Here is a 21123-nt window from a genome sequence, read left to right as displayed (position 1 = left end):
AGAGAGTGAGTTACTGTGAACAGTTCAGTGACAGAGTTACTCTTATCAGAATCAACAGCAAACCAACACTGACAATGATAGTTCAGGTATACATGTCGACGTCACAAACTGTAGATGAAGAGATAGAGAAAATATATGAGGATATTGAAAACTTACTACATTACATAAAGGGAGGTGAAAATCTAATAGTCATTGGGAACTGGAATGCAACTGTACTGGAAGGAGTAAAAGAAAATATTATAGAAGAATGTGGGCTTGGGACAGGGAATGAGAGAGGAGAAAACTAATTGAGTTCTGCAATAAATTTCAGCCAGTAATACTCTGTTCGAGAATGACAAGAGGAGGAGAAGGAGGTATACTTGGAAAAGGCCAGGTGATACACGAAGATTCAGTTAGATTACATCATGATCAGACATAGATTCCGAATTCAGCTACTGGATTGTAAGGCATATCCAGGAGCAGATATAGACTCAGATCACAATGTAGTAGTGATGAAGAATAGGCTGACTTTTAAGAGAATATTCAGGAAGAATCAATACACAAAGAAGTGGGATACAGAAGTACTAAGGAGTGATGGGATACCATTGAAGTTCTCTAAGGATATAGATACAGCAATAAGGAATACCTCAGTAGGCAGTACAGTTGAAGAGGAATAGATTTTTCTAAAAGGACACTTATGGAAGTTGGAAATAAAAATATAGGTACAAGGAAGGTAACTGCGAAGAAACCATGGGTAACAGAGGAAATACTTCAGTTGATTGATGAAAGAAGGAAGTACAAAAATGTTCAGGAATATAGAAATACAAGTCGCTACAAAATGATATAAACAGGAAGTGCAGGGAGGCTAAGATGAAATGGCTGCATGAATAATGTGAAGAAATGAAAAAAGAAATGATTTTTGAAAGGACTGACTCAGCACATAGGAAATTCAAAATAACCTTTGGTGAAATTAAAAGTGAGGATGGTAACATTAAGAGTGCCATAGGAATCTCACTGTTAAATGCGCAGGAGAGACCAGATAGGTGTAAATAGTACACTGAGTGCCTCTGTGAGGCAGAAAATCTGTCACATGAGATAGAAGAAGAAACAGGAGTTGATTTAGAGGAGATAGGGGATCCAGTATTAGAATCAGGATTTAAGAGAGCTTCAGAGGCCTTAAGGTGAAATACTGCAGAAGGGATAGATAGCATTCCATCAGCATTTCTAAAATTGTTGGGGGAAGTGGCAACAAAATGACTATTCACATGGGTGTGTAGAATGTAAGAGTCCGAAGACATGCCGTCTGACTTTCGGAAAAATATCATCCACACAATTCCAAAGACAGCAAGAGCTGACAAGTGCAAGAATAACCACACAATCAGCTTAACAGCTCATGCATCCAACTTGCTGACAAGAATAATACACAAAAGAATGAAAAAGAAAATTGAGAACATGTTAAATGATGATCAGTTCGGCTTCAAGAAAGGTAAAGGCACCAAAAAGGCAATTCTGATGCAGCTCATAATGGGAGGAAGGCTAAAGAAAAATCAAGACACATTCATAGGATTTGTTGACCTGGAAAAAGTGTTCGACAAAGTGAAATGGTGCAAGATGTATGAAATTCTGAGAAAGGTACGGATAAACTATAGGGAGAGACAGTACATGCAATATGTACAAGAGGCAAGAGGGAATAATAAGACTGGACAATCAAGAACAAAGTGCTCAGATTAAAAAGGGTGTAAGGCAGGGTAGCAGTCTTTCACCTCTACTGTTCAATCTATACAACAAAGAAGCAATGATGGAAATAAAAGAAAGGTTCAAGAGTGGAATTAAAATTAAAGGTGAAAGGATATCAATGATACTATTTGCTGATGGCATTTCTATCTTGAGTGAAAGTGAAGAAGAGTTACATGATCTGCTGAATGGAATGAACAGTCTAATGAGTGCAGAATATGGATAGAGAATAAATCAAATAAAGGTGAAAATAATGAGAAGTAACAGAAATGAGAACAGTGAGAAACTTAATATCAGGATTGATGGTTACAAAGTAGATGAAGATAACCAATTCTGCCACCTAGGCAGCAAAATAACCAATGACAGACAGAGCAAGGAGGACATCAAAAGCAGGGTAGCACTGGCAAAAATAGGGCATTCCTGGACAAAAGAAATCTAGTAGTATCAAACATAGGCTTCAATTTGAGGAAGAAATTTCTGAGAATGTACATTGATGCACAGCATTGTATGGTAGTGAAACATGGACTGTGGGAAAACTGGAACAGAAGAGAATTGAAGCATTTGAGATGTGCTGCTCCAGACAAAAGTTGAAAATTAGATGAACTAATAAGGTAAGGAATGAGGAGGTTCTGAGCAGAGTCAGAGACGAAAGAATATGTGGAAAAGACTGACAAGGAGAAGGAACAGGATGATAGGACATCTGTTAAGACACCAGGGAATGGCTTCCATGGTACCAGAGGTAGCTGTAGAGGGCAGAAACTGCAGGGGAAGACAGAGATTGGAATACATCCAGCAAATAATTAAGGATGTAGGTTGTCAGTGCTACTCTGAGATGAAGAGGATGGCCCAGGAGAGGAATTTATGGGGGCCACATCAAACCAGCCATAAGTCTGATGACTTTTTTAAAAAAATAATAATTATAAAAGAAACTCAGTGCTCAGTGTGGTGGAGGGGTAGAGCGGAAGGGGGGGGGGGGGGGGGGGTTCTGACCTTTGATGTCCTCTAGCAGACAATTCAGACAACACACTTTCAATCACTATGGAGGGTTGAAGCATAGAGCCTCATGTGTTCAGTGTAAGGCAGTTTCTTTTAGAAACAATAATTCTTTAGCCAAATTTCAATGTATTCTTCATCAAAATTTGAAGGTTGATAGTTGAAGTGCAGTCCCAGATTGAAACACCATGTTCGGATAGGCTGAAGTGTTTTGAAATACTGAATATGTGATGAAGAAAAAAAAAAAGGAACAACTGGTCTTCACCATTCCGTTGAAACTCCAGAAAAAGTAGACAGAGTGAGACGGGCAATTTTTGCTAGTATGAAACACTCCACTAGGCATCAGGCTGATGCGCTGGGTATGTGATATCATTTGCTTCACTGTATCTTACATGAGGCTCTCAAATGTAACACATGCGAAATAATATTTCTCCAATAGCTAAGTGAAAGGGATTTTGTTCAATGCAAAGAATCCTGTGGTGTAATGGATGCCATTTTTATGGAAGATGCAGACGTCTTAATACTGACAAGTGATGAAGCCCAATTCCATCTGTCTTGGTCCACATGCTCTCCCAGTCTATAGATTTGTGATTCATTTTTATGAGGCAACCTAAATTAAGGAAGTATGTGCACAAGCCCTGCTCAATTGATGAAAGTTTCCATTCATCAAGAAACTGAAGCTGTGTTAAATGAAATGTTGAAGAAAACTGTGCAGGGTCCAAATTTGCATTGACAAGAAGGGTGTTATCTTCTTGCTGTTAGTTTCTGAATCAAAGTAGCATCTATACATTTCAAAAATGCATTAAAAATTTTATTATTTACTGTAACACTTGTTTCTATAGAAAAAACAATGGAAGTTAATCAGTAGGGGAAAACAAGTGTTTCCCCTGCTCCATCTGTAGTGATTCAAGAATTTCTGTGTAAATTCTAGAACAACTCAGCCTTCTACCGTCTTGAACACATGGTATTCTAGATACAAATGTGGGATGGTAAAATCCTACCTACTGCATGTCACGTATTTGTGTCTTCAGGTTTAAAATCAGTCACAGGAAGAAAGTAGACGCGGCGGTCGAACAGCACCGACAAGTACTTGTCGGGAAATCCATAGATGTTTTAGAGGAAGAACCATGGAGTTTTAATGCAGCTCTGTGCCTATTGTGTCATTGACTATTGTTATGTGAAAGAAGAACAGTTGAAAAAGTGATCTTGTAAAACTCTTAATCCAGCCTTGTTAGAGCCAAGACCTATTTTATGATTCATCTGATGTAGAGCCATGGTTATTAAGCCAACTCTTTTATAAATGTGATTAAATTTGTTTCTGACATTGGACAGAGAGAGTAACTTGCTGGAAGTAATGTATGTATGTGGAAAGTGAGAATTTTGTTCTGTATGGAGTTCAAATATACCTTTGGTTGATGAAAAGTAAAGTTCACGTGTCTATTTATTTCACAAGTAGTGAGAGAGACTTAAATATTCCCATACCTAGCACCATTCTACAGAGAAGAAATCAAGAGAGTTTTCCAGCAGGCAGCTAGCCAGCCAAGAAGATCGGCTGTGAATCTCAAATAAGTCACCTCGTAATATAAAAGAAGCGAGAACTTTGTACGTCTACTTCATGCTTTAAATCGACATCAAAAACATTAGAAAGTGGTGACCTGTGGGAAAGGACCCAAGAAAACAGGAATTTTAAGTCAAAAACTAGAGAAGACAAGGGATTTACTCTGAGACATTGGAATATGTTCAAGTATCCAATGAAGCAAAATTTGAATGAAAAATGGCGAAGACATGGAAAATTCACAGAAATACACGTAGAACACTTCAACAAAGAAGATCTAGTGCAGGGAGTATACAGCGCTCACACACATCGTGGGGACACAGACATGGAAACCAACCTACATCTACTGGTGCTGACCTGCCTCTACATCCGCTCACCTACACAATGAGACTTCTACGTTGGGTGAGCATGAAACAAAACTTCATTACTTTGGTATCAAGTGGTATATACTGTTGAGTGAACTTTTATTGTGTAATTATAGTATTTAAAGTTAGTTTTAAATGCTAATTAGGGCTAAAGCATATAAAAGCATGGACAATATACAACAAATTGAGGACACTCAAGAACCAGCTATGGCTATGAGAGATAGCAAAGAAACACCTGACTGGGCTGAGTAGATAAATTTAATTAAAGCTCGGAATCTGCAATCAAATACTCAGAATGAGACTCTAAGGAAAGAATAAGGCTTGGTAAATTCTCAATTAAGTACCCAGAGTGAAGCTTTAAATGCTCAGAGTCTTATGTTAAACTCATTAAATTCACATTTAAATACCCATAGTGAAGTTTTGAATGCCCAGAGTGAAACTCTAGATAATCAAACGATGAATCTAGGTTTGCTAAATGCCAAAGTTGACTCACAAAGCAAAGAATTTAGTAATCTATGCGAAGGCATGGGTGCTCTTAAGACTGAATTTGACACCTATAATAGTAGAGTAGAGAATTTAAAAAATAGACTTAAAGGATGAATTGACTAATTCCTTGACCATTCATGTAAATCAAATGTTTACTGACCTTAGTCAGAAACAGAATGACAATTTCCAAGATTTATCAAAAAGGTTAGAATTTAACATTGAGGACAGATGGAATCCGAAATTAGGATCTTTTGAAAATGTGTGCTATGCTAAGTTTAATGCTGTAAAGCAGGGATTGAATAATTTGAAAGCAATTGTAGATAAGAATAATGAATTAATACCGATTATTCAATCGCAAATTATAGGTGTCAGTACACGAGTAGGTAATGTGGAAAGAAATTTCAAAGAGGAAATAATGAACTCTGATATCATAAATGTGAGTAGTTTGGAGGAACAACTTTAAGAAATTATAGATTGAAAAGTTACCAAGAGAATAACCTCCGGAAACGTATCACCTATGCTGTCTTCCGAACTTAGTGATACCAAGAAGGGTATAGCCGACTTGTGGAGAGAATTCAAGCTTGTCCAGGATAAAGTAGAAAAAAGGGTAACGTCACCTAATGTGGTGTTAACTAGTGAAGCTGTGACTGATTTACAATGGGGGGTGGGGGTGGGGTGGGGGTGGTAATTCAGGGTTATCTAGACAATTCCCTAAATTTAAGCTGGACGGAGATGTACATCCGATCCATTTCTTAAAAAGGTTTAACGAAGCATTACCAAAAAATTGGAAAGATTCTAAGAAAATCGAATTTGCTGTGGGGTACCTTCTAGGAGAAGCCTCAGAATGGGGAATGGTAAATATTGAGAATTTTTCCTCTTGGGAGGACTTTCAAAAGAAATTTAAAGAGAAATACTGGTCTGCCAGTGCCCAAGAAAAGTTGATATAAGATCTATGGTACCCAAAATATTACAGTAATACTTGGGGTACTATGAAGAAATATTTTGATTGGCATTTAACATGAACAAAGTATTTAGATAAGCCAATGGAAGAAGAGAGATTGATACGTATTTTAATTAGACGATTGCCCATCTATGCGAGAAAAGACATCTTATGTAGTGTTTGGAAAACGGTAGAAGAGTTGTCTTTTGTTGATGCACTTGATGCAATAAATAAGGACCTAATGAAACTTTACACCAAAGTGAAAATTTGAACTATAAAAAGAATAGCGGAAATAATTTTATTAGGCATGCGTCAAACTTAGCAGAAGTACACCAGTGCAATAAGAAAAGTTGTAACGGTAATTATCAAAAGAAGCATGCACATTCAAATTTAGATCCAGTAAATTCCCAAGAATTTGTACCAAGTAATCAAAGAACACAAAATGGGAATGTAGCACCTCGTTACTGTAACCAACCCATAATTAGTAGTAATGAGGAAAACGTTGTTTGACCTGGATCCAGGGCCAGGGCCCAGGTCATGGAGATATGTTAGGAGGCCTTGTTCCATATAAGTATGATAATTTTACACACAAAATATGCACAAAGGAATGGTTGCAGCTTGAAGAACCAAGTTTAGCCACTAATAACCCCAATTTATAATAGCAGGGACAGTGGAAAATTCCAAGGTTAACATATTTATAGATTCAGGGAGTGAGGTATCACTCATCTCAAACACATTCTTTAACTCAGTACAGAATAAACAGCACTTACCACTGCTGTCAGTGACTGGAGTGTACATAGTTGGTATAACAGGAACATAAAGTAAACTTGTGAAATATGAAACTCAAGTGAACTACAGTATTGGAAATATATTATTTCATCAAACACTATTAATACACTCCTGGAAATTGAAATAAGAACACCGTGAATTCATTGTCCCAGGAAGGGGAAACTTTATTGACACATTCCTGGGGTCAGATACATCACATGATCACACTGACAGAACCACAGGCACATAGACACAGGCAACAGAGCATGCACAATGTCGGCACTAGTACAGTGTATATCCACCTTTCGCAGCAATGCAGGCTGCTATTCTCCCATGGAGACGATCGTAGAGATGCTGGATGTAGTCCTGTGGAACGGCTTGCCATGCCATTTCCACCTGGCGCCTCAGTTGGACCAGCGTTCGTGCTGGACGTGCAGACCGCGTGAGACGACGCTTCATCCAGTCCCAAACATGCTCAATGGGGGACAGATCCGGAGATCTTGCTGGCCAGGGTAGTTGACTTACACCTTCTAGAGCACGTTGGGTGGCACGGGATACATGCGGATGTGCATTGTCCTGTTGGAACAGCAAGTTCCCTTGCCGGTCTAGGAATGGTAGAACGATGGGTTCGATGACGGTTTGGATGTACCGTGCACTATTCAGTGTCCCCTCGACGATCACCAGTGGTGTACAGCCAGTGTAGGAGATCGCTCCCCACACCATGATGACGGGTTTTGGCCCTGTGTGCCTCGGTCGTATGCAGTCCTGATTGTGGTGCTCACCTGCACGGCGCCAAACACGCATACGACCATCATTGGCACCAAGGCAGAAGCGACTCTCATCGCTGAAGACGACACGTCTCCATTCGTCCCTCCATTCACGCCTGTCGCGACACCACTGGAGGCGGGCTGCACGATGTTGGGGCGTGAGCGGAAGATGGCCTAACGGTGTGCGGGACCGTAGCCCAGCTTCATGGAGATGGTTGCGAATGGTCCTCGCCAATACCCCAGGAGCAACAGTGTCCCTAATTTGCTGGGAAGTGGCGGTGCAGTCCCCTACGGCACTGCGTAGGATCCTACGGTCTTGGCGTGCATCCGTGCGTCGCTGCGGTCCGGTCCCAGGTCGACGGGCACGTGCACCTTCCGCCGACCACTGGCGACAACATCGATGTACTGTGGAGACCTCACGCCCCACGTGTTGAGCAATTCGGCGGTACGTCCACCCGGCCTCCCGCATGCCCACTATACGCCCTCGCTCAAAGTCCGTCAACTGCACATATGGTTCACGTCCACGCTGTCGCGGCATGCTACCAGTGTTAAAGACTGTGATGGAGCTCCGTATGCCACGGCAAACTGGCTGACACTGACGGCGGTGGTGCACAAATGCTGCGCAGCTAGCGCCATTCGACAGCCAACACCGCGGTCCCTGGTGTGTGTGCTGTGCCGTGCGTGTGATCATTGCTTGTACAGCCCTCTCGCAGTGTCCGGAGCAAGTATGGTGGGTCTGACACACCGGTGTCAATGTGTTCTTTTTTCCATTTCCAGGAGTGTAGTTGAGTACATTAATAGAGATATGTTGTTTGGTTTAGATTGGTTATTAGAGTTTAAAGTCATCTTATACTTTGACGAAAATCTTCTTTGTTTTGTTAGAGGGGACAATAGATGTTGGACACCATTTGTGACAGAAAGTTACATTGGAAAACAAACAAATGAGTGTCAGTGTCTGCGATTAACAGCTAAAGCACAATTGTCACCAGAGATCAATAATGTAGATCAAGGAACACATAGAACTGATATACAAGACAAAATTAATGAATCCTTAATATTAACTGATCAACAAAGGCAAGATGTATATAAAATTTTAATGGAGTATGAAGTAGTGTTTTCCAACTGTCCGGGAAACATCAGTGCCTACATGTGTAAGTTCAAAATCAAGGATGACACTCCATTATTTTGTAAACCATATCCAATACCAGTGAGTTTGAAGGAAGCAGTTAGGGATGAAATCAACAAAATGATTGATAATAATATTATAGAACAAAGTTCCAGCAAAATGAATAATCCTCTAGTCGTGGTAAAGAAAGCTACAGGTGGGGTACAATTAGTTTTAGATGCTTGTACATTGAATTGACATATAGAGATAGAGAGAGACTGACTGATTAATATTGATGAATTGTTACCCAAATTTGAAAATGCAAGGTTCTTTAGCACAATGGATTTGACTGTGGGATATTGGCAAATAAAATTACATCCAGAATCCAAAAAGTATACAGCATTTTTGTTTGATGGGAAATCATATCATTTCAATGTACTGCCATTCAGACTTAATATCTCTGTGGCTGTATTTATACGTGTGTTAGATGAAGCACTAGGGAGAGATTTATTGAAGGATTTGATAATATACATAGACAATATCCTAATAATATCAGCTACTTGGGAGGAACAGTGTCTACCTTGTGCAAGACTCTGAAAAAATTTAAAGAGAAAGGTATTACGGTGAAGCTGTCTAAATAATTTTTTGCATACCAAGAACTGAAGTTCTTAGGTCATATTATAGGGATACAGGGAATTATACCAGACCCAGAACACATCAGAGCTATCAAAGAATGTCCGCACCCCAGGGATGTAAGACAATTAAAAGGATTTATAGGTATGGTCAGATACTATCGATGGTACATATGAGGGCAAGAGCTAAATGACCCAAGAATTTTACGTGTGTTAAACAAGGGAGTACCTTGGACTTGGGATCAAGGTGCAAATGCTGCATTTGAAAACGTTAAAAGAGTGCTTGTTGAATTACCCATATTACATCATCTACTTATGGGCAAACCATTTAAATTGTTGACAGATGCATCTGGTTATGGTGATGCTGCCAAACAGTTCCAAGCAGAATGGAATCCAAATAATGTAGAACACAAAACCATAGCATTTGCTAGCCGTAGTCTAAATAAACATGAACTAAATTACACAGATACCAAAAAGGAACTATTGGCGATTGTATGGAGTATTCAAAAATTTCAAACATTTGTATGGGGATCAGAAATACAAATTTATACAGATCATCAAGCTTTATCATTTCTAATGAGTAGTCGATTACTACATAGTAGGTTAATGCGATGGATGCTTTTGCTACAGGAGTACGATATCAAGATACAAAATGTAAAAGGGTCTGAAAATATAGTATATGATGCATTATTGAGGCTACCCATAGGAATAGAAGAACTGAAATGTATGGAAGGACATGGCATTATTTTTGCCATTAATTTTATGTCAGCAGAATATCCGAACATTAGAGTGGCTCAAAGAATAACAGATTATATCCATCATGATCCCTATTTCACAGAAATATTTTATAGGTGTATCCAGAACTCATTACCTCCTAATCAATTAGGAAAATGGAAAGTTATAGATCACAACTTGTTTTGGGGAGATAGATAAATTCAGGCATCTAAACAAATGCACTATGAGAAGAAGATAGCAATGTCAGGGAACAAAATAAAAACAATATGGGATATAGTGAAAGAAGAGACTGGTAGAACAGAAAGGAACAGGAGCAAATAGCACTAAGGGTAGATGACACATTAGTAACCGATGGGCATAGTGTGGCAAATCTATTTAACAAGTACTTTATATCCGTTACTGACAGAATGGGACTGTCAGGATCAGTATATAATGCCTTTGAATATCTGAAACTAGCCTTTACAAATAGCTTCAGGTACATGAATATGTCACTCACTTCACCAAAAAAAATAACTTCCATAATAAAATCTTTAAAAACAAAGCATTCTAGTGGTTACGATGAAATATCAACAAAGTTCATTAACGCATGTTCTTGTGAGTTTAGTACAATTCTAAGTTACTTGTGTAACCAGTCAATTATAACTGGGACATTTCCTGACTGGCTAAAATATGCAGATGTTAAGCCTCTATTCAAGAAAGGGGATAAAGATATACCATCAGACTACAGACCGATTTCACTTTTGCCAGCACTCTCAAAAATTTTAGAAAAAGCAATGTACAGGCAGCTTCTCAACCATCTGACCACAAATAACATATTATCAAGAACAAGTTACAAGCAGCAAGTATTTTCTGTGATTTGTCAAAGGCATTCGATTGTGTGAACCACAACATCCTTTTAAATAAATTAGAATTCTATGGTGTCACGGGCAGTGCTGCAAAATGGTTCAAGTCATACCTTGCTAACAGAAAACAAAGGGTGTCAGTGCAAGGGACTAGTGAATTAAGTCATCAGTCATCATCAGAATGAGAAGAAATTACATGTGGTGTCCCACAAGGATCCATCTTAGGGCCATTGCTTTTTCTTGTGTACATTAATGATCTCTCATCAGTTACACTGCCAGAAGCAGAGGTCATTTTGTTTGCAGATGACACAAGTATTGCAATAAATAGTAAGTCAAATGTAGTTCTAGAAAGATCTGCTAATGATATTTTCATGGACATTAATAAATGGTTTAAAGCCAACTCACTGACATTAAACTTCGAAAAGACTCACTATATGCAATTCAGAACCTGTAATAGGTTTCCACCCAGCATATGCATAAAGTATGAAGAAGAGCAGATAGAAGAGGTTGACAGTCTTAAATTCCCAGGATTACAACTTGATAATAAATTCAGTTGGGAGGAGCACACCACAGAACTGCAGAAACACCTTAACAAATCTGTATTTGCAATTTCAGTGTTAGCAGACACAGGTAACATAAAAATGAAAAAGCTTGCATACTTTGCCCACTTTCATTCCATAATGTCATATGGTATAATATTCTGGGGTAACTCTTCAAGTCAAACAAAAGTTTTCAGGGTCCAAAAGTGCGTAATACATATTATTTGTGGAGTAAATTCACAGACGTCCTGTAGAAACCTCTTCAAAGAACTGGGTATACTAACTACTGCCTCTCAGTATATTTACTCCTTAATGAAATTTGTCCTAAATAATATCTATCTTTTTCCAACAAACAGCTCAGTTCATACATACAATACCAGGAACAAAAATGATCTGCACAAGGACTTAAAAGCACTTACTTTAGTTCAAAAATGGGTCCACTGCTCAGGAACACTCATCTTCAATAATTTGCCAGCAAACATAAAAGATTTAGTTACAAATAAAGACCAGTTTAAAAGGAGCCTGAAAGACTTACTTGTGGCCAACTCCTTCTACTCCATTCATGAATTTTTTAATAGAAACAAATGATGTATTGTATACATTCATAGTATTAGTATTGTTATTTCAGCTTTTTTAAAATAAATAAATAAATAAATAAATAAAAAATTGGCATGTTCCACATCCACAAGGATCTCCTCAGCATGGATCTATGGAACAAAAACTGATCTAATCTAAAAGTGTAACCTCACAGCTTTGGCGCGTATACATTCCGAAGGTAATAGAAGATGAACTTGTGTGGTATTTTCATACAGGATATGTACACTTCGGAATCAAAAAGTGTATAACCCATATGAATAAGTTTTATTGTTTTAAGAAGCTAGGGCATAGAATAGCATCTTTGATTAGAACCTATGAAATTTGCCGGAAAGTGAAAGAGAATAATACTCATGTGAAATACAAAATGTATCCTATTAATCCTAAGTCATTACATGCTCTCACAGTGGCAGACTTTTTTGGACCAATTCCACAAGGAAAGGGAGGGTATCATATATTTTGGTTATCACAGAAAGCTGGTCAAAATATGTTAAACTATATCCTATTAAAAAAGCAAATACACAAATGGTTAGACACTGTTCACAACAATACTTCCTAGAAGTAGGTAAACCAAAACGGTTTCTTACGGATAATGGACCACAATTTGTGAGTAACAAATTTAGAGAATTCCTAGCATGGGAAGGTATTCGACAAGTGTTAATATCCAATTATAACCCATCATCAAACCCATGTGAATGAGTAAGGAAGGAAATTGTAAAATTATGTGATACTTACTGCCATGAAAAACATACTTCGTGGGCAACAAAAATTATAGACTTTGAACTTATCCTAAATGATTTACCCCATTTATTGACTGGGTTGACACCTTTAGAAGTTATAGCCAAAACTTTTATACGAGAACCTCTAATTAAATGTTTTAATTGGCCTAAACAACTGAGTATCAATTATGAAGTAAATCAGGAAGTAGTTTCTAAGAATTTAGTTGAGAAAGTGCAACAAAGAGTAAGCATAACAAAAAAGCTGTAGAACCTCAGTAGCAAGTTGATGACTTGGTCCTTATAAAACAACATCTTCAAAGCTAAACTCTGAAGAAAGAGACCCAGAAGTTTTTCCAAAATTATGACGGACCATACCGAGTACAAATGGTGATCCATCCTAAGACATTATTTTTAGTAGATCCCACAACTGGATCAGAGAAGGGGAAGTACAACATAAAATATGTAAAATTGTATATCCCCCAGGGACGTTAACATTCTGAGTTAACAGGTGGAGTGACGACTGTTGGATCCCGAGTTGTTTTTGGTGTTTCTGCACCAAATTCCTTTAAAATCTTAAACTATTCTGCCACCTATCCTTCAAAATCTAGAACTGTCCTGGAGTCTTACTGCTTAGAAAACTGAATATGACTATAAAGTAGAGAACAACTTAAGAAAATCACCAAAAAGAAGTGATATCTAGACAAAATAAACTGAATAGATTATTATATTTATGGAAAATATAATAAGATGTGACTAGCTGAACAACTGTTATTGTTAAAGTAAATTCTTTTTATTGACATATTTAAAAAGAAGTTTTGTGTTAAATTATTAATCAACATCATATATGGGCATAATGTTTTGTTTATCTCTGTTTTTTATTTTGAGTCACAACACTCGCACTTTTACTCTTTGGTGTTTTTAGAAGCTCCTTGGTCAAGTGACTTCTTGTGTAAACAGTGCCTACAGATTCAGAAATAAATCTAAGTATTTGAAAACCAAACTCACCATTTTTTGTCAGCACCTAATCTTTATTGAGAATAAATAAGCTTTTTTCCTCAACAAAATACAACAGGCTATGGGCCCCAGTTACATGTGTAAAAACGAGTGCAAAAAGTGACAGATACAGTTTTCTTTTACTTGTATTTGAGAGTGTGTTTTTGGCTTTAGAGTTGAAATGGATCTGGTAAAACATATCAAGCCACTGAATAGTGAAACTGACTGGCCAATGTGGAAGAGAAAAATATGAGATCCAATGGACTCTCATGAAGGAGCTTTAGACATAATTGATGGCAAGTCAGTAAAACGTGAGCCACTGTCTGAAAGTGCTAATGATGCAGCAATAAAGGATCATAAATCCAAGTCAGATTTTTATTGTAAATCGAACAGTCATGCCAAGTCAATGATTACAAGTGCAGTTACAGATACTGTGTATCAGAAGATCATGGACAAAGAAACTGCTCATGAAGAATGGGAGGCATTGAAGCAGAATTTTGAAGCATCATCAAAGGACCAGCTGTTCAAGATTTGTTCAGATTTCTTTGCATTTAATTGGAATCAGGGAGAAGACATCTCCACACACATAGTGAAGTTAACAAGTCTCTGGAATGAACTGAAAAATGGGCTTAAAGCAAAGGGAGAGACTGTGCTACCTGATCTGATATTGGTATGTAAAGTTTTACATGGTCTACCTACATAGTCCTTTAAATCGAGTTGGATGCTATTAACAAAAGATGATAAGAAAAGTTTTATGAATTAAAGGAACAATCATGCGTGTTTGAGAGAAATTCACAAAGAGTAGTGACAAAATTGAACAAGAGGCATTAGTAGTCAAATAAGGTGTATAAAACAAAATAAAAATTCAAAGTTAAAGGAAAATGTAACTATTGCAAAGAACCGGGCCACTGCATCAAATATTTTAAGAAGTGGATTGCTGTTGGAAGACCAGCTAAAGATACAACTGTGCAGAAAAACATGGACAAAACTGTAGAAATGAATGTAGCATTGTTTACTATTTGTGGCAAGGCTTGTTAATTAGAAGTGGATGTATACAATTGGTGGATTGACAATGGCACAATGAAACATATGACAAATAATCCTGATTACTTTGTCAGCTTTGAAGCATTCAACAATCTCTGCTCTATAAAGGCCACTGGACAGGAGTCTCTAGAAGCAACAGGAAGAGGATAAATTCAGTTTCTGTCAAAAGTTGGCAGCAGATGTAAAGACCTGACCCTGGTTGATGTCTGGTATATACCAAAAATTTCCAAAAACCTTATTTCTGTTTTAGCTGCCCAAGATCATAACAAAAATAGCATATTTCAGTTCTACATATTGCTCTTTGACAATTGGTGGTAGAGTGAGACTGTGTGGAAATTGTAAAGTTGGTGGCACTTTATACAAAGCAGAAATTAAGCCCTTAGTGCCAGAGAAGGGTGCAACTGTGAATCTTTCAGTAGAAGATAGAATTGACGTACTTCAACTGTATCATGAGAGATGGGGTCATCAAGACAAGCATCATGTTAAAACAAAACTCAAAAATGAATTTAACATTGATGTTAAGGAAGGGGCAGAGATCTGTGAACCATGCAAATTTGAGAAAACGTATCATCTACCATTTGGAACTAGAGAAAAGTCAACAATGCCTGCTGAGTTGACATCATTTGATCTGTGTGGACCTTTTCATGACTCATTCCAGAAAAAATGTTACCTCATTTTGTTCAAAGACAATTACACCAAGTTTCGCTGTGGTTATTTTGCTGCAAAAAATCAGAGTTGAGTAAAATTCTCAAAGATTTTCTCTCACATACAAAGGCATTGGGGTACTCTGTTAAACAGATGCTGAGTGACAATGGCAAGGAGTTTGATAACAAAGAGGTTATATCCATCTTAAGTTCAAATGGTATAATACAGCCATTGACTGCTAACTATACTCCTGAGCAAAACGGTATTTGTGAGTGGGATAATAGGACCATTGTTGAGATGGCCAGGACACTTAAGTATTAAATCCAGATGTCACTTATCCAGAACAGATATAGGCTGAACTGGTTAACACAGCAATTTACATTTTGAATAGGACAGGAGAGTCATATGTAGAAGGTGTCAGTCTTTATGAGTTATGGGAACAGATAAAGCCTCGAACTAAACATCTTAGGATTATTGGCTCAACATGTTGTGCACACATTCCAAATTAAAAGCAAAGGAAAATGGACAAGAAAGCTGTGAAAGGACATCTCATTGGTTATGATTGTGATGAATGCTTCAGGATTTGGATAAAAGAAAGTAATTCAATTGTGCTGTCCAGAGATGTGCAATTTGAAGAAAAACCGGGATGCTGTACTGAACAAGTTACACTACCACTTCAAGATGTTGAAAAGCACATTGCAGGACCAGATTATATTAAAAATCAATCAGAGAGTGAGGAAAATACACACTCAGAAGATAGTTTGGAGCATGAAACTAGTTCAGACACAGACTTTGATGATGACATTCTGGAAACTTGCAAAGAGGAAATAGGAGTGAAGTTAAGAGATTGTTCATGATTAAAGAGACCAAAATACCTCAATGATTATTCAATTACAACAGAAGACTTCTTTGTCACAACTGAGGTTCCCGAAACCTATAAGGATGCACTTAGGTGTGAAGACAGCATCAAATGGAAAGAAGCAATGGACAGAGAAATGGAATCTCTGATCAAATATGAAACCTGGGAGCTTGAAAACTTACCGAAGAGTGCCAAGGCAATACAATGTAAGTGGGTGTTTCAACTGAAAAGAAAATAAAGAGGGTCAGATCGGAAAAGTTAAGGCTCGGCTGGTTGCCAAGGGTTTCAGTCAATGAGAAGGTGTAGATTACAGTCAAACTTTTAGTCCAGTTGCAAAAATGATGATGATTTGGTCTATTCTGAGTGTTGCTGCAACTAAAAGAATGTATCTCAGACAGTTTGATGTGTCAACAGCCTTCTTGTATGGAAAACTTGAGGAAACAATTTATATGGCACAACCAATAGGCTATGAAAATGGTACCAACAGAGTTTGCATGTTGAAGAAAAGCCTCTATGCTTTAAAACAAACACCAAGATGCTGGAACAAGTGATTCAGAGAATTTTTGCTCAGTTTAGATTTCAGAGTAAGCCAAGCAGATCCATGCTTGTACATTCAAAATAAAAATGGCAAAGAAGTTCTGGTAATTTTGTATGTTGATGACAGGTTGATAGCTGCCACTGATTCACATGATTTGAGCATTTTCTTTCAACAATTGCAAAAGGAGTTCAAGATCACAGTGGCACCTGCAGACTATTATTTAGGTCTGCAAATTGAACATGGAAAGGATTGCTGTGTCAAGATACACCAGAAGGCTTATGCACAATGAATTTTAAAATGTTTCAATTTTTCAGGGTTTCTACCCCAATGTTGAAAGTTACAGATGTTTCACAGTCAGGGAAAGATGACATGGTAGAACAGTCTTTTCCATATAGAGAAGCAGTTGGAGCATTAATGTATCTGATGCTTGGGACAAGACCAGACCTAGCCTTCAGTGTAAGTGTTCTGTCATGATCTCTCGAGAATCCCACCAAACAAGACATATTAAGAGTAAAAAGGTTTTTTTTGTTGTGCATCAGGAACGACTGAATATGGAATCACATACAAATCAAGAGGAAAGAGCACAACTCTGCAATGCTACAATGATGCAGATTTTGGAGGCTGTTCAAAAACAGGCAGATCAACATCTGCAGTAGTCATCAACTATGCAGGAGGGGTGATATCATGGCTAAGTCAGCAACAAACCGTGGTAGCAACATCTACAACTGAAGCTGAACTAGTTGCCACAAAAGAAGCTGTCAACGAGATTATTTGGTTAACTCATCTATTCGGAGAAACAACAAGATTATCTGAAATTCCACTTCTCCAAATTCACAGTTCAGCAGTAGTGAAGTTGGCAGAGAATCCAGAATTTTATCACCAAACCAAACTTATAGCCATCAAGCATTTCTATATTTGTGACAAACTTTATGAAGGAAGAATAGAGTTTATCACATTCCACCTGAAGAGCAGGTAGTGGGCATCATGACACAAATGAAGACATTGTGTAATCAAATGGGACTGTTGTAAAACTCAGTTTTGTTTTGTGGATTTGCCTGTTTGTTGATTTCTATTTAACAAGGGAAAATGTTCAAGTTAATTCTTTTGATTAATGTATTTAAAAAGAAGTTTTGTGTTACATTATTAATCAACATCATATATGAGCATAATGTTATGTTTACCTCTGTTTTTTATTTTGAGTCACAACACTTGTACTTTTAATCTTACGTGTTTTTAGCAGATCCTTGGTCGAGTGACTTCTTGTGAAAACAGTGTCTCGAGATTCAGACATAAATCTAAGTATCTGCAAACCAAACTCACCACTTTTTGTCAGCACCTGAACTTTATTGAGAATAAATAAGCTTTTTTTCTCAACAAAATACAACAGTTATACTATAGTATAGAGATTTTCTGTTTTGTATAGAGTATTTTATACCTTCTATGAGATGCGATATAAATGGGAAGGTTTGTATAAAATTCTGAAAAGGGTGGGTATTATAGATAAGAGCATGATTTACATGAACAGATAAATCATGACTAACACAAAACACACAGCACACAGCAAACATTTCAAACAACCCTCACAAGCAAGTGTGCCTGATTCTTCATCATTTGCCGTTACCATAGGGTTGCTAGGATTTCCTTCAGGGACTTTGACGGTGAAGGTGGGACAAGTCCATTCTGTAGGAGCCGATTTAATTCCAAACCTCCTCTGGCGTCTCATTCAAGTACCTGAGAGGTAGGGATCCTGGGGAAGGGGGGTGGGAAGGGTTTCCTGTCTTTAGGGCTATCTTCTTTCTCTTCTTGGATCCTTGCATCCACATCTATTTTTTCCTTTCTTACTTCTCATTTGAGGACCTGTCTATTTTTTCCCTCTTTCCATATTCAAAAAACTTCTATCACTGAAGTCCTTCCTTATTTATGTGGTTCTAATAACCTACATCTTATCTTTAGATAAGGCGGCCAAAGAATCAGACTAAACGAACACACATACACATATACACCAGTATTCACTTAGACACAAACATATAATTACAGACTAGAAATCCTGTTACGATGTGAGAACTGCCAAGTGTTGTAGAGGAAAATGTGGGTACATCTAGAAATATGCACACATATATAGGAAGCTATGACGGTTCTACATCGAATATACGTAAGAAAAGGTGTATATAAACTAAGAAAGAGGTATGAGCAAAGAGAAAAAACAAAAGCAGGAGAGAACATTAATCATGATGATCAGTAAGAAATGTCAGTATAATAAATACTCTAATGAACTGAAGGATAGTGGGACATGAATAGTACATGTTGACACAGTAGCTACTGAAAGTATAGAAGTTGGTAAGTACAGGAGGACTCTGGCGAGAAAATTATGTATTAATGAATAAATGTGAAGCTTAAGATAGATTTATATCTATACCAGAAAATACTTGATTTTGCTAAACATAGAAATGTATACTAGGATAATGAACTGTGAGGCCTACTCAGAAAGAATAAGGGGGCATACCCAGCATTCACTAATTATAAAGGGCAGGCATACCTACGTGAAGATAGGATGACCTGTGGCCTAAAAAAGAGGGATGTTTTATACCTACCAGAATGGAAAGAGGAAGTGCTCTCATAAGGTCAACCCACAAGTAAGGAATAGGTGCTGATCCTAGGAGAAGGGGACAGTATCATGACAAAAGTCACAAATTTTGTAGGAATTATTCTGGAAAGTATATATTCTATGAACGACTAGCATTATTATGTTTTGTAGAAATAAATGAGTGTCCAAAAGAACACTTTCAGTTCACCCAGAGTTCCTCAAAACTACAAACTACAAGAAAAGTGAATATAGTACATATTAGGAAAAATGTAGTACAAAAAAATATGAACAGAAAATAGATTACTCATGTGTCATAAACACCTGAAGGTTTTGATTGAAAAAGAAGATAAAGAAAAGAGAAAAAGTCCTCACAACTCCTAAATATTAGAGAAGCTGACTAAAACCATGAGTAAATGCTCATATCTTAATGTCAAAGTAAAATAAAAATCATTGTTACAGAAAGGAGAGATACATAGATAAACCTATGTAAAAAATGTATATTGTTAAGATATGAAATGTTATTATGAATGATATTATAATGATTATGTATAAAATATAAAATACTTGTAGTGAATCAAGAATTTCTGTGTAAATTCTAGAACCACTCAGCCTTCTACCATCTCGAACACACGATATTCTAGATGTGAGTGTGCGATGGTAAAATCCTACCTACTGCACGTCACATGTTTGTGTGAGCAGGTTTAAAATCAGTCACAAGAAGAAAGTAGTCACTGAGGTCAAACAGCACTGACAAGTACTGGTCGAGCAATCCATAGATGTTTTAGAGGAAGAACCATGGAGTTTTTATGCAGCTCTGTGCCTATTGTGTCATTGACTATTGTTATGTGAAAGAAGAACAGTTGAAAAAGTAATCTTGTAAACTCTTAATCCAGCCTTCTTAGAGGCAAGACCTATTTTATGATTCATCTGAAGTACAGCCATGGTTATTAAGCCAACTCTTTTATAAGTGTGATTAAATTTGTTTTAGACATTGGACAGAGAGAGTGACTTACTGGAAGTGATATATGTATGCGGAAAGTGAGAATTTTATTCTGTATGGAGATCAAATACACCGTTAGTTGATGAAAAATAAAGTTCACATATCTACTTATTGCACAAGTGGAGAGAGAGGCTTAAATATTCCCTTATCTAGCATCATTCTACAGAGAAGAAGTCAAGAAAGTTTTCCAGCAGCCAGCTAGCCAGCCAAGAAGATTGGCTGCAAATCTCAAGTAAGTCACCTCATATAAAAGAAGTAGGAACTTTGTAAGTCTACTTCACACTTTAAATCAATGTCAAAAATGTTAGACATCCTGTACTTCAGTGATGAACGTGCTTCCAGATTTGTTTATATAAATCTTAAATGTTTTTTATCTCATGTATGCATACCCTGGCACATTTAATATCACTAAAAAAGTGATCAGCAGATAAAAAGTAAATAACTACATAAACTTTCAAATATACCTGAAACAAGGCTTATTTATGTAGTGCAATTTCATGAGATCATTCACTTACATCATATTGATCTCGCACAAGTTTTATCACACTGTCAGACTTGTCATCTAATATTCCATAAGAAGATCCTTGTATTCTTTGTGACAAATTTCCATAGATCATTTTCTGTAGCTCTGTTACTGCAAATATTATGTTTATATTGTTTTCCTTTGCTTTTTCATTTATCTGTAATCACAGGAGTGACACATAAAA

At 37.3% G+C, this 21123-nt stretch overlaps 1 protein-coding gene across 2 annotated transcripts in view; it reads right to left on the bottom strand.

Moving 5' to 3' along the window:
- Positions 1-21123, bottom strand: part of LOC126163027 (integrin beta-PS-like) — a 258145-nt gene that overhangs the window by 138026 nt on the left and 98996 nt on the right. For both annotated transcript variants that reach the window (XM_049919898.1, XM_049919896.1), the window contains exon 7: positions 20932-21096. In XM_049919898.1, the coding sequence (XP_049775855.1) occupies positions 20932-21096 (165 nt within the window). The remainder of the gene's footprint in view (positions 1-20931; positions 21097-21123) is intronic.

Source organism: Schistocerca cancellata, chromosome 2 (assembly GCF_023864275.1).
Source record: "Schistocerca cancellata isolate TAMUIC-IGC-003103 chromosome 2, iqSchCanc2.1, whole genome shotgun sequence".
Classification (NCBI taxonomy): Eukaryota; Metazoa; Arthropoda; class Insecta; order Orthoptera; family Acrididae; genus Schistocerca; species Schistocerca cancellata.
The sequence above is the reverse complement of the archived record's forward strand: the minus strand, read 5'-3'. Positions and strand labels throughout refer to the sequence as shown.